Source organism: Varroa destructor, unplaced genomic scaffold, assembly GCF_002443255.2.
Source record: "Varroa destructor unplaced genomic scaffold, Vdes_3.0 BEIS01000001.1, whole genome shotgun sequence".
In the NCBI taxonomy this organism is placed as follows: Eukaryota; Metazoa; Arthropoda; class Arachnida; order Mesostigmata; family Varroidae; genus Varroa; species Varroa destructor.
Genome location: NW_019211454.1, coordinates 26,141,664 through 26,156,650, shown reverse-complemented (window position 1 = coordinate 26,156,650; position 14,987 = coordinate 26,141,664). Strand labels below are relative to the sequence as shown.

Here is a 14,987-nt window from a genome sequence, read left to right as displayed (position 1 = left end):
AAATGCAAGGCTTATCCTACAACCATGTTGATATAAACTAGGTGCTTTATCTTAATTTTTGATTACGAACGTCTTTTGCGATTTTAGTAACATAAACCTTATTGTGTTGCTAACTTCAGTTTCTGTGTGATTACGCTGAGTGAACTAGAACGCATAGGACGCGGTCAGACATAGTTTGCCATTTGGAGAGAATCAATGAATCGCGACGCAATAGCTCAATAAACTGATGTTATATCTTGTTATGGGAAATCTATTATCCACTGCATGGGCTCTATTTATTTTTATCAAGAGGACTATCAGTGCGAAAAATTCGAGTTTCTGAAATGAAACGTTTGCGGCTAGAAAAATTAATTAGCCAAATGGGAGTGCTTGACTTCGTTAGTTGGCTCTCTGTCTTTATAATGTCTTGAAGATTTGTAACGAGGGGGTTTGTTACCGAACTGGCAGACGGATATATATGCATTTGTTTGGTAGATAAATACGATACTGATATTCCAATTGCCTCAACGACTTGTCTTTATGTATTTTTGTATGGCGTGCCTTGCGACCTTGGGCCTGTGTCTGCAAAAGCTGATGCTTAACGGCGCTCTGAACCTTCTAAATTTACCCGACCTGTTTTTAAATGGACCGGTACATGTCTTATTTACCCTGTGCTGGATTAGTGGATGACCATCGAAAGGTAAACTAACCGAAACATGTCGAAAAAACCCTAGTTAAGTTCTGATTTTTCCAGCTACCATATACAAGCTCATAGCTTGATAGATATTTAGCTAAGAAGACATATTCAGCTTGAACATTTGTGTCCTTAATTGTCACGTACGAAGTGTAGAACAATACGGCTGGTGTTTTTTAAAGTTACACTTTAGTTTGACATTGAAAAACTATAGCTGTTTATTGCGTGGGATACAGAGTCATTTTGTACCGCCATCATCGTCATCACAGCCATTTCCTTTGCAGGATCACTTGTCGTTGTCGGCTCAATCCTTGTTGATGATCAAGTGCGTCCTTTCGACACGTCCGACCACCCCATTCAGCGGTAATAGATTAATAGTTAAACCTTGACTTCCTAGGACCATTGGTTGTAGCGGTCGATGCGTCATTTGCTTTTATTTTCTCCCTTCACGTGTATTCTGTGTAGAAGGTACGTAATACTATCTGTAATAGCCATAGCTTGTGTCTGACGGTGGAAGTGACGCATAAAGCTGATTAGAGATGTATGCCACAAGTTTTACCGAATAAAAAAGACAATACGTTTGAGAGGCATCCTAGCAACGGCTTTGGACGTTGTTCATCTAGTAATAAAAAGTGGGCGTTTCTCCGCTAGGTGTCGCCGCGTCTTTTCTGAATGAAATTACGGCTAAGATCGAGTTTGTTAGGATATATTATTTCTTCGAAACCTCATCTTGAGTAAAACTAAGTAGGTGTTGAAGAGTGTATACCTTTTCAGTAAGACAAGTATGTTTACCCGGTTGGAAACTTAAACTGTTAAAGCTCGACGATAGCCTAAAAGGGGCGTTTCATGTAATCTGCTGCCGCACGATGCACATCACTCCACTGTACTTGTAAGAAAATAAATAAAAACTTTGAAAAAACGATCCATAAAACTTGGCGATTTATTATTATATCTAAACCAAGGTCAATAAAACAGACGACATTAGATATAACAATTGACCGACGGTAAAACATGCCGTAAAGCAGACCCGAAACACTTCTGCTAGGCAGGCCAGGGTTAGTGTATATGAGGAAAAACAGCGTTAGTGAGGCGGATACAAATGATATACGTCCTTAAGAAATGTGCCCATATCTTACTCTATTGCTTAAACAGCGAAGCTTCTACTATAAGGGGACTAGAATTCTCTGCTGCTTAAAGCCCCCCAAATGACATATGCTGTGACAGCATCAATTGCGTACGTAAGTAAAGTTATTGATACAAAAGCTACAGTAAAAATAAATGTACAAGTATTCGTGGCAATATATGCAATTATAACTAACGTTGACACTTCCAGACTCGAAGAAAAAACCTCTGACGTCTCTGTTACCCTCAAATCTATCACAAGCCGTATATAGTTAGGTCCTTTGAAAGACGCCAAAGGCCAAAGCGCGTCTAAAGTGTAGGCCCTTACGCACTCATTGTCGTCCTTTTACCACTTCATAGCTTCAGCAACTTCTATTATTTAATCTCGAATAGAACGATATTATTGGCGACGAATCTGTGAGCATACCGTCTATATGCAGAAAGGAGCCATGAAAACATATTTTTAATAAAGTAGTTGCCGGTCCAGAAAGAAACACGGCAAATGGCCACACAAAATACCATGGATATACTTCGCTTGACTTTTGCCCTCTTATCCGCTCTCACTACTACGTTGTCCAGTGGGCTTTGTCTGTCTGAGTGAGACAATCGCAGGGGGTCAGGTAAATGAGGTCTTCGTTACCATCAGCTATTTCACTATATGTTGTATAGTGAATGAGGTTGTTGGAGAACTATATGCAGTACAATGTCGTGAAGGTCAAACTTAGCTTTTGTGTGAAAATATAATCGTGCATTACACCTTGTTTATCCTGTCACAGACGCGTCCGTTATCTTGTGTATATCTGCGTGTGACCAGAAAATTCTTGCAAAGGTGGACCGAATAAGCCTGACTACGGACTGTCGATAGACTCCACCTTTCTTTGGAAATAACGTAAGGTCGTTACTAGCGCTCTAATCGATAGAGGCAAATGATGAGATGCCTCAATTTGATTTTGATACAACTTGATAAAACTTTACAGATTTTGTATAGTTTAAATGGCTTTTCAATTGACCAGATGTAGGACCTACATTGAATTACTTTAATGTAGGTCCTACATTATATTCGCTAATAAACGAACTTGGCCACAGAGTCCTGGTACAGTATTTTTCCTGAACTTATAATATTCTCTTAACTAAATGAACAAATATTCGAGTCAAGCTGAATGGACCGTTACTAAAGAAACCGATATTCCTTACGGTTGATATGTCTAAAAATAAGTACAGACACACCCACAAAAAGCAAGATCACGATCAGGTAGACTTTACAGAAACAGCGCAACACTAACTAATTATATGTAGCAAATGTCTCGTGTCTAACCGGATGTAAGTAGAAAGACCGGGCGACGGTAGTTCAAACCTTGCCAATGACATATAGGGTAAAATAGGTATATAGGATTTTGTATGTCAGAAAGTCTTCTACGTTCGATAGCAAGCTTCCAAGTTGTAGGGCAAAGAAAAAATAGCATTTATTAAAAGCGGTCGGGCTGTGCATAATCGCTATTGAAAGTATATATTCGTTCTATCGTGGTCTGTAACGTACTATTGAGTATAAGGTGATTCATCGATTAACTGTCGAAGTAGATACAATGAGTAAATAGATCACCCATTTTGCTGGACGGCGAAAGATCTCTCATATGTCTGCCGTTTGATGAGCTGGGTCCGCTAATTCGGTCCGGCCTTGTAGAGTGCTTCTGATCCATTTTATAGGTAATGATATTAAATAATGAGTTCTTGAGCTCGGGCCTTAGAAGTCGTACGAACATATTAGTTCTGTTACTATTTAGGTAAACATATATATATATATATATACAACAATGACTTGTTATATATTATTGTCCGCCTCGACGACGGCGTGTCTTTATAGTCTCAGATCTGTTTTTGCTAGACGCCCTCTGTGGTACAGTAACAATCCTATTCTGCTGACCTTTAATTAGCACTCCATGGAATAGTCATGTTAGATGGAGAGAACGAATTGTCTAATGCACCATTATTGCTGCATGCAATGTTACACATTATGCACAATTAAAAAATAGAACGCGGCTATCGTCGAATGTTTTTTTTTCTCTTATTTTGATTTTTATCCGACCTTAAGGAGAACTTTATATTTATATACAGTCGTACTTTACTAAAAAGGTTTAGTAGTTTTACAGAAGCGGTACTTGTGCGGCCGTTAGTACTTCAAACATGCACAATAGCCTCCAGGGAAAAGATCGTTCACGTATCGTTCTATTAAACAGCCTTCCGACCCATTTGTAGTTCTGTTTTTGCTATCTTTATGAGTATTATTAGGAGTAATCTTGTTACAATAGTATAAAGATGCTACTGTTCTAGCATTTTTGCTCGAAACTCTCTCTAGAAGCGTTATACCTTTGATGATTACGTCGACTGAGTGTCGCATACTAAGCTTGCATAGTTCACGATTGGTTCAACGTATATGCGAAAGAGTCTCACATACACGTTGCTATCTCTTGTCATAAACGTTCGTGCAATTCAGTTGGGGCGTTGTATCGTACAGAGCACAATCTACGCCGTATGTTCTAAATATATTAAAGGGGTAATTGTAATGACGTTCGGGACTGCGTTCGAAGGCACACGAATTGACACACCCCTTCCTCCCTCCCCATGTTATGTCTTCGTTTGGGCCCGTATGCCCTAAACATAAAACCGCGCATAAAAGCCTAATAAAGCTTAGTACATAGTAGATTATTCTGTAAACTAGTGCCAGGTTGTTGTGTTTTGAATAATATTGGCTGTGTACATGGGTGTGTGGGAGTATACAAAATATCGAATACGAACTTTAGAAATTTCTATCACAGACAAGAGCTTTAAGCCAAGCCACTGAAAGGTATCCTTCCCCAGAACGCGAAGAACGGGCCCGCAGTTTTGGGAGTGTGGTGGGTTTGAAAGCAGCTCTGATGTCGAAACACTAAGCGTTGTTGTACTTGGCGAGCCGCTCGAATTATGCATCTAATAAGTAACTGGAACACGCTATTGTAAGACACTGCTTGGCCCACTGGGTTCAACAATCGTCGATGTAATAACTTATAGGTAGAAAGTAATTGTGTACATTTACCATCCTCCATAGTTGACGACTTTGTATTTTGAACCGCGTTGGTCACGAAATTCACTATACTAAATATAACACGCTGGACGACAAGCTGTATGCAGAGCTAGAATTTTACCATGTGCGAGAAGTTTGCAATAAAAAACAAAGTTTGTGTAACTTAAGGGGTTACAATGTAATAGCGCGAGGCGGGCCCTTTTTGGACTAGGCTTGCCGCCCGAAATGAAAACAGACTGTTAATAATGCCAAGAGCAGCTACTTCAGGGGCTATGGAAAGATGCAATGTTTTGTAGCTAAAGAGACTTATGGTGACATTACCTTTCTATGTTATTCGTTTTACACTTTGTCAGATACTCATATTTTTATAATGAAATAGAGATCATAATTGTACGCAATAATAACCATTTAGAAACAATTAGGCCGCTATTGACATTCACGTAAAGTTAAAGATTTTGCAAGATATAACTTCGTAATAAAATACTGTGTGGCTGTGATGAACATTTAGCAGCGTGATTTCTGAACCTCTACAAAAACTAACAAGGGAAGACTGAGCCTCACTCTGAACGAACGATCCGTGCGGTAGCGACGACATTCGTCGTTACTCTAAGGCCTATACCGAGGACAGACATCCTATACGCCTAACATGTTCTGATTTACTCGGTCATATACACCGGCAACATCAAAATAAGTTTCAGGGAGTGCATTAATGCCAATTGGATTAGCTAATAGATTGTCCAATCGTAAGCGCCTATCAGCCGTTGACTTTATTATTCGAATCCGAGATTATAGACGACCATAGATAGGCGGATATGTGACCTACGGTGATGTCTTTTGTGACAACGCAGGATAGAGAGTTTTGAACAATGGGACCATAACCTTCAGAAGCCAACCGTAGTACTTTTTTGTAGCCAGAAGTGACAAGGTTCTCCCGAAGATTAAGCGTGTAATCCCTTTTGCACAACAACTTTTAAAGATGACCAAAAAAGGCTTGGCTCCTTAAAGGCGGCTGGGGGCATATTGTTGGAAATATCGGCCAACTTTTGCTCAAGCCTATTTTGTGCTATCCCAAACTTTGGTCAAAACACGTATGCAGAGTGTCCTCGATGTTACTAAAGCGCGTGGGAACTTAGTGAACCGTATCGGAGACAGTCCCCTCAGAAACAGTGTATTACAATTTAAAGTAGTTTTCACCAATCGCCAGTGAGCCGTTGGTTACCAAAAGGGTAATTCCGTATTGAAAAGTTCGTTTAATCATCAGAAGAAACGTTTGTCAAGCCTTGTGCCGATGAGGCGTCGTAACCGGGCCGAAGCAGGACCATTATATTTGATCTAGAGGCATATTGAATCAAACTGGGAAGAAATAGGAAAATGTGCGGCTACAGAAAAGCACAAACACGCATGAAATAAGAAATTGCCAATTAGTTAATTAAGATGGTTAAAAGTCAATAGGGCTTTCAATATACACCACTGTAATACTATAGCTTGTCGTATGGTGATAACATGGTATTATAAGATATTAAAATGGCATTAGTCTGTCCACATTACAAATTCGTTATATATCTAGATCTGCACTTCATTGGAATAGTGTGACTGTTTCTTGGTACTTTACCTATATGTAAAATGACAACTCGTCTACCATAAAACGAGTTTTTTTTTAAAAGGTTAAGACTGTTTTGTCTAAGACTTTTGGTTCACCCCCCTACATAGTAACACACTTTGTGTCGTCTGTATTAATATTGGATCGTGTAGGAAGTAGAAAACATTGTCTTGATTAAGAACGTAAGAACACGCCCATGCAAACCAGTCTCCTCCTAGGCCTCCGGCCTTAATAAAGTTTCTTAGAGTTTTCGAGCTGAGAAATGAAGTAAGATGATACCAAATTATTCAATTACTACTAGTAGTTTTCAGTCAACCGATTTGAGATAAGCAACAAAAAAAAAAAGCTGATTCCCCGCATATACTTTCAGTGTTTCCTACACAGTTATACGTTTTCAGAAATTAAACCTGTCAAGCAATATGTTGACTGAGCTTTAACATTTAGTCGTAAAATGAACATCGGCTCGGAACCCTATGGGCTCATTGAAAAAAGGTTTCGTGCATTGGGCCCTATTACCCGCTTGAGGAGTTTACATCGAGCTTTGAAATGTCTGTGCACTTTTATAAATACCCTTACGGGAAAACACATGGCCAACCCCAATCTCTCAACACTGCTTCATGGCTATCGTCTCAACTCGAATAGAAAAGCCGTAATGATTTGCTTATATGCATTTGTCAACACTTTTCCTATATCTTGCGGTCTCTTACGAACGAAGTTTTGCCATTGTACATGTAAAGTCAAAATCAGATAACTGATAAAAAATATTCTGCTACTGAGTTATTAGAAGATACAAGTTCTAAAATCTATACTACTAAACTTTTGAATAATAAAAATTGGATAAAGAATAGCGTTTTTGTCTACCTTAATGGAGTTTTTATATGTATATATATAATAGTATGTATCTAAGGTTAAAAACCAAAATGTTCTGACCCGTCAATATTTTCAATTCATTTTTTGTGTCTATAAATCATCGATACCAACGCTACAGCAAGTAACGTCTGCTATCAGTGATCGTTTATATTCTTTCGCTCATTCAGCCCATAAGGATGGTCGTAGGTGTGAATAGCGGTTATTTTTACGTTCGGTCATGCAGTAGATGGTTGCTCCCAGCACGAAAGTAAGTCCGCGGATGTCCTGGTTAGAACCTAGACCACAACGCGTCCCTAAGACTAGAAGGAAAACGCGTTAATCAATAAGCTAGCACGGGAACTGGCAGTTCAACCCTGAACGCCATTAGTGCGCCCTCGAGCCCAGGCACAAGCTGTTCACCGCTGTGACAACATGTAAAGGGTAGTTATTTATACTGCAGTAGTATACTCTTGTTTAGGGGAACAAATTTTCGTGCAGAAACTTGCTTGAGGCGTTACACTTAAACGTTTCATACCCTGCCCACCTTGAGCAGCAAAGCTCTTCTTAAGCAGAAAAGTTGCCCCTAGTAAAAACTTAATAGGAAACTCTAATTTTTTGTTTAAACGAATTATATATACTTCATTTTATACAGCGAATAGGTTTATTTACGATTATGTCACACAATTATAAAAGGCAGCCCGTGCTCTAAGTTATTTTCCGTGTTCATTTAAGTCTGGAAGAAGTCCCTACTGCGCCTTCAGTTTTCCTTGTTGTCAAATTGAGCAGTATAAAACGGCGGAATAATTTCCGAAACTTGAACAAAGTTCAACTATTAGCTTCAGGACAGCCAGGTTTCAATGGACACGAACGCAGCGATCACTGTACGAAGAAATCATATTTATAAGGAATAAAACATTGCAATCAGATTGATAAAGATATGTGTACAAATACACGTTGCGTGCACATGCTTTATGTTGCACGAAGCAAACATCAAAGCCTATTAATGTCCAATGAATCTAATTTCCCGTAATAAATTTAAGGCTTATACCAAGGCTCCCATTCGAAGGTCTCAGAAGCGGTGCACAAATATGCTGCGCATGTACTCTGCATTAAACCGTGGAAGAACTCGTTGTAGCTATCTTTTTCGTAGGAAATTAGAAAACAAACATATTTCTAAAGCAAAGTGCATCAATGTACAATTGTTGTCGCAGTAGTGTTACATGAGCCAGAATTGTCGCTTGAAACAGACAATAGATGAATAAAATACACACAAGTGACTACATCGTTTTTCCTGTCATATTTAGAGCTTTTTCGGTCGCGTCCGTTCAATTAAGACACAAAAATTAGCATCGCCGGCTCCATGACGAAGACAAACGGCATATTTGAAGCCATGTAGGGAAATAACAGTACGAAATTTAGTAATTGTCTTCGTTACGACTCGATTTGACAGCTTCGTTCCAAAGTCATTATGCGGAAATTACCGAAACTATCTTCGCTCCTTGTTTAGAAACATACTTAACCAACAGAAGAAGATTTATCTGACGGATCTACGTGAAAAACGTTACCAAAAACGGCGGGATGATAAACGTTTTTAGCGTACTGGTCCGCAATAATTAGTCTATACTTCACACATGTATTTGTAGTTGCAGTGGCAATGTATGCCGGAATAGCTAAGCTCGTACTGTCGTTGCGTCATTTCTAGACACGAAACATTGGATATCGGCCCCAGTCACCGCTTAACCGTTTACGTTGGTAAGTGGGACCGTAAAACATTCCCCCTTGAATATCAAAATATGAATTATTTCTTGTCTGTTTAATATAATAATAACAATATAATTGACCCAGAGCCGCTTGTTAATGGGTGCGTTGTGTACAGTTATTTCTTTTTTTGTGCAGCCGTTTGAGATAGAGGACGTAACTGTCAGCTAAACTACCAAGAAACAGCAAAGTTGGGTTCATTCGTTTAAGGATAATGGCATTATATGAACCCGTCCAAGTACGTACAAATTGGCACGTAGCCAACATAAAGAGAAACATCCATTCGAAAAAAAAAAAAAAATATGACAAAATAAACAGAAGTACGCAAAAAGAGGTGATAAGGCAGAGGTACAACTCGAATCCGTACATAAACGTCAATTGCACGCAGAGTAACGCTTAAGTGGGCCGTTGCTACCTTCTGTGATTGAAATCAGCCAGCTTTTTCATACAGCGATAAAACATCTCATAGACTACCATGGCGATGTACTCAAATCCAAAAAGTATTTTTCGCCTGAATAGGTTACGTACCGGGGCTTGCTCTCTTTGTTTGTAATGTAACTTGAATGAAACGAAGGAGCAACTCTGTTGAATGGTAGCAATAATCAATTTGCCAGCTACTCATTAACGGCAAGGCCTTATTATATTCATTGATCTACTTTATTTTGTTTATGAATGGCCTAGCGTGAAAACCATATCAGTGCCTGACAAGCTGGAATCGAGAGATTTGAGATTACCGTTGAGAACATTACGCATCGCTCAGATAAGACGTTCTGAAACTAAAAGGCCATAAACGGAACGAATGAATGAATGAATCATTTCGCCTTTTAATCATTGAAGATTGGTGTAGGATGTATGATGCAGGCCGTCGGCACGTCTAAACGCGTTGGCAAGTGTCTCTTTTATACTGAATAACGAAAAAAACAGTAACGGTTTTCAAGCCATACCGGAAGCAAGTATTTTTTTATATTAAAAAACAACACTAATAAACTAAATATGTTCTCTTTTTATCGATGACTTTTTGCCACTTTCGTAGTGACGCCATGGTCCCGTCCCTGTAGAATCTACATGATTTTTTGGCGGAAATTTGTGACCAGTGACTTTTTAATCCCTCTATTGGAATGCTATTAGAAAAGCTTTGCAGAAATCGAAATAGATCGTGATCCAGTGGTGTAAGATCCAGCCTATATCGCACATACGTTCAAATTTACCGTCCAAGCTCTCTGAGTTTTTGTCTAGCCGCTAAAGACGCGTGTAGTCATTTGGAAGTCGTGGTAAAAGACTACGGTACTTGTGTACACTAGAGGATTTTTTAATGGCTTGTAGTAGTGGTCTGAATTAATTGTTTTACCAACCAACAGCAGCTCATATCGCGCGATTCCTTTCCAATTCTACCCAATGCATGGCATCACCCTCTTCGGCGTAGGTTCGGGCTTTATCATGGATTGTGGAACTGTTCTGCCTACCGATTGTAATATTTTTTGCACATCATTATCGTATTTGTCATTACCGTTTTTTTAGAGTTTCGCCGACGAGTATATGATCATCTAAGTTCTTTGATGCCAATTTCTGTCGAACTCGAACGTCTAGGCTTTTTTTTCCTATGGTTTAAACCTGTTTGGTGATAGATGTTTAGATCATTAGCGGTTTCATGGCTACTCGCTCAACTTTCGCTAGAATTTTACAAACTTTTTCGTAATTGTGACCGCTACGAGGAGCATTCAGTGCACAGAAATGCTAACAGAATCGACAGAACCACTTTCAGACCGATTTTCCTAGAATGCCCCTTGGCCATGAACAGCGTAATTTTTTTCCTAAGCCAGCACAGTTTGTACGCCTCTATCGTAATATAATTGTAAACGACAGCAAATATATGCATAGAAATTCTATTCACGTTAAAATACTCTTACCTAAAAGTTAGCCCTTCCACTAGCTTTATCCCATTGACAACTTCCTGACAAATGACACCAACACCGATGTACATGATGCGACTCATATTGATTGCCTGACATATCTGTCCTGAAAATCATGTGGCTAGAAAAAAAATCAGCACCCTATCGAGCTTTGTCGTTGTATCAAAAGCTAGATATACTTAGTGGGATCCCTCGCTGGTGTGTGAGCATTACTATTCTCCCTAAGGGAGCTAAGTGAGCGTTTCACATCCCATTTTCGTGGGCCTTTGTCTTATCAAATCATTCGGTATACTTTAGAGTCTGTCATTTCGATGATCGAAATCGATTTAAGGAAACCCGTAAGTGTTCTCATGTGATTTATTTTTCAAAGGTATTTTTTCGCCGCCGATAAATCCAGAGTGTTATCGTTACGGTCATACGAAAGCGAATATGCCTTGACGATTTTACCCATCGAATGAACTGAAAGGATCCTTTTTAGTCGAAGCGGTTGCTGATTTGTGTACACCTTAATAATAGAGTCATTAAATGACGAACGGACATGTGTGTATGCTAAAATGGAACATACATACAGATTTTTCTTATTGCATGACAAAAACAACTTACTACGAATGATCACAAAAAGTTTCTCAAATTCGGCGAGCTTGTACGAAGTTCCGTTCGTCCGGGAAGGTTCCTCTAAGATCTTGTGGGGACGTCCGTTCCGCACAACGAGCTAAAGGACGCTTGCCAATATTGAGAGAACTCGTATTTCGTGTTTCACTAATTAATCAAAAGCGAAAATTCAAAGGGCCAATGTATTGATGTTTTTAAATAACTAAATACAAGTTAAACGTTGTACAAAATGGCGGATGTTAAGGATGTGTGTTTTACTTTTCTCGAAGGAGGCTGATCCAGCCTGAAAGTAGCCTAGCTAAAGGCTACATGTCAGGTATAGCATAAAGAAACGATTGATAAGCCTAATATTGTGATCGTCCTATAAATTCACATTAGATTTTTACCAAATTTTCAATGAAAAGAACTACGTTCCGAGACAACTTTAGCCCATGTATTGGCCGCTACTAGCAATGACCCTGTCGCATATTTCAGGCAGCTTTTCACTGAAAATTTTTCAGAGGTTAGTATCATTGTTTGTGATCTATTAGTCAGTATGCATCCTTTGAACGTATACAATGTTCCATGTTAAGGGCGTTCTGCAAAAAAAAAGCGATAATAGGAAGGGGTACGGTCAGGACTATTAAACGAACAGGACAGGTCATTCCATAATAGGTCACGGCAGATGTGTGAGACTGGTGTTGCCATGCTGAACCATGAGGAATCGTCAAATCTATGCTTGATTGCTTTGGTTTCTAGATGTCTTGCTAGATGTTTTCGAACGATCGATTTGGATGCCAGTAACACGGATCTGTTCTTATAGACTACAGTGTGACGAAATTTACAAAACAAAAGAAAAACGAGACAATTGGTGCACGAATGTTGCGAGCTATCTATGAATACCCCTCTGTAATCAGGGTACCTCAAATTATAGAATTCTTCTGATTGATCTTGCAGCCATTGCCAGTGTCTAGAACATTAGCGAATAATCATCATTTCTCATCTCACAACTAGAGTTGAGGAACGCTTTACTGCCTAATGAAGTTCACTCAAAAATGAACACTCTAATAGTACATGAAGCCGTCGAGTCAAAGGAAAAAGCTAGATCGTTTACTTCTAAAATACATTTATTTTTACTTGTGTAATCAAAATATTATCTGACATTTATTCCTTATCCCGTAACCCGAATGTCGTTTGATTTTTGGTGATGCTGTCACATCCCAGTCGTCTGTACTCGATGTAAAATCGAAAAAAGTAGTAAAAAAAAAAACCAACAATATCTCAGACCTCACGTTATGACACGCTTGAATAACTACGTCAGTCCTTCTGTCGCTGTTTTGGTAATGTTGGAAAGATGTTTGTGTGTATCGTATACGTTTATTCAATCGGCCACATTTTTTTTGCAAAACACCTATCAGCCACATGGTTGCACATATATATGGACAGGATAGAGCGAATAGCATATAATAACAAATATTTTTCCCTATATGAATATAATTTCACTCATCAACATGGTAATTATCATCATTATTACATAGAATATTATACGGTACACTGTGTATCACATTCGCACAGCCATCTACTATAAGACAAAGGCGCTGAAATGCAAAGTTGACCGAACCTGGTAATGAATACGACATTTATCAGTAAAAGATATCGGGACTCTATGAACTATCTATGATTTTTCTACTAGAGATGTAAAAACTTTTCACAAAACACAAAATTTTCATTGTACAAGCTATCAGTTTAGTAACTTTTTCGCATCTCTTTTTATTACTATTATCTCGTGCCTATATTCCTAACATAAATTATCGAATTTGTCTGTCTATAGACAATAGCGTGTTGTAAATATTTGAAACCGCAATTTACATTAAATCCGCCCATTATTACCACTCCCTGATACAAAAGTCAAAAACGAGCTGAGCTATTAAACTTTAGCTCTCTGTTTTATGTTTATTATGATTATTTAATAAGGCCATGAACATCCCTCTGGCTCATGCGGCTCACGGCATTTATAGACTCTGCGAAAGGTCCTCTCTCTCTCTAACCCTAATATTTTAGGGGGTGAATGCGTAGCACGTGTCTGTTCTATGATTTTTGCGACATTTCATATACGAACAAGATCACATATTGCGTCAATTGCTCGGCGACCAAAGAGTGCGTGGCCAGAATTAGGTCTCAGAATAGACAGTAGAAAACTAACGAAACTACGACAATAGTCACTCTTTCGCGTTAACGATCGTAAACAATGGAAGTGTGATCCGTATCTGTAGAGTGCCTATATTTCCTACCTTATTTGTCATTCACACTTGTCGACAGGATGTTATTAGCCTTATTATATTTCGAAATCCGCATGATTCCCATATGCAATCGACTTAGTACATCGTGGGACTCGATCGGTCCTATTGAATTTGTACACGATGAGCGGCACGACTCCATCAGCTGCTGAAAATGGAATAGTGGTACCAGATGATCGACTGTTCATAGAAGCCAGTTTATTTTGTTTACTGAAGGTAAACTTGCTGCCTGTGGGAAAACGATGTCCTATGAGGTCCGAGTCGTGCCCTCAGGGAAGATATTGCCGACACGCGACGAGTCTGGCCTAGACTCGGATCTTGCAATCGTTGATCTGCTGTAGGAGATGCTGATCGATTCGAATGTAGGCCTCATCCTTGAGGAAATAGATGGGGTCCTTGGTCAGATTAATATCGAAGCCCTCCTTCTGCAGCTCGACCTTTTTCAGCTTGTATGTTCCTAAATAGTGAGACAGCGTATTCGTCATATTAAATATTAATGCAAAAGACCTAATGTTAATGCTATTGTTTTATACCAAAAACACCCTCCATTAGCTACGAAGGCCCTTGTAGACGCTGACCAAGCTCCAAATTATTAACGAATAGCGGCACAGCCAAATATGCGCGCCGATTTCAACCAAATAATGTCGTGATACATGGCTGTTTGAGAATAGATTAACACAGAAACGTTGCAATGTACCGTACAGAGCAGTAAACTTTGTACTTTTTATAATCTAAAAAAATAAAGGCTTTAGTATAAGCATGAAAATATTAACTAGCTTACAAACCTGTCGTGTCGACCTGACGGAGTTTTCGCACGAAGAGTGGAACTGCGTATGCGGGCAGTGAGAGACGAATCTCGGAGAGGAAGTGATTCAGGTCAAAGGCATCGTTAGCATCTGCAACGGCGATCATTCCTGCGCGACCCTCAGAACCAGGAAGTGGTACTCCATAGCAAACAACATCCACCATGTTCAGAATCCTTGCACAAGATCAAAAAGACATGTACAGAAGTTAGGTTTGCCCTAAGTCATTAGAAGAGGCTTATGTAGAACAATTCAGCCATACTTATGGCCACGTCTGATGACCACCGAACAAAAACTTCGGCTATCGAAAACAGCATTATACAGTC

General features: G+C 39.2%; 2 protein-coding genes across 15 annotated transcripts in view; one reads left to right on the top strand and one right to left on the bottom strand.

Annotated features, from left to right (window-relative positions):
* LOC111242848 (uncharacterized) overlaps window positions 1-14,987 on the top strand; it is a 164,911-nt gene that overhangs the window by 37,928 nt on the left and 111,996 nt on the right. The window lies entirely within an intron of this gene.
* LOC111242844 (long-chain fatty acid transport protein 1-like) overlaps window positions 12,671-14,987 on the bottom strand; it is a 65,426-nt gene continuing 63,109 nt past the window's right edge. For all 8 annotated transcript variants that reach the window (XM_086978076.1, XM_022787726.2, XM_022787719.2 and 5 more), the window contains 2 exons: window positions 14,644-14,837; window positions 12,671-14,315 (listed from right to left, as the gene is read on the bottom strand). In XM_086978076.1, coding sequence (XP_086834202.1) covers window positions 14,164-14,315; window positions 14,644-14,837 — 346 coding nt within the window. In that variant the 3' untranslated portion in view covers window positions 12,671-14,163. The remainder of the gene's footprint in view (window positions 14,316-14,643; window positions 14,838-14,987) is intronic.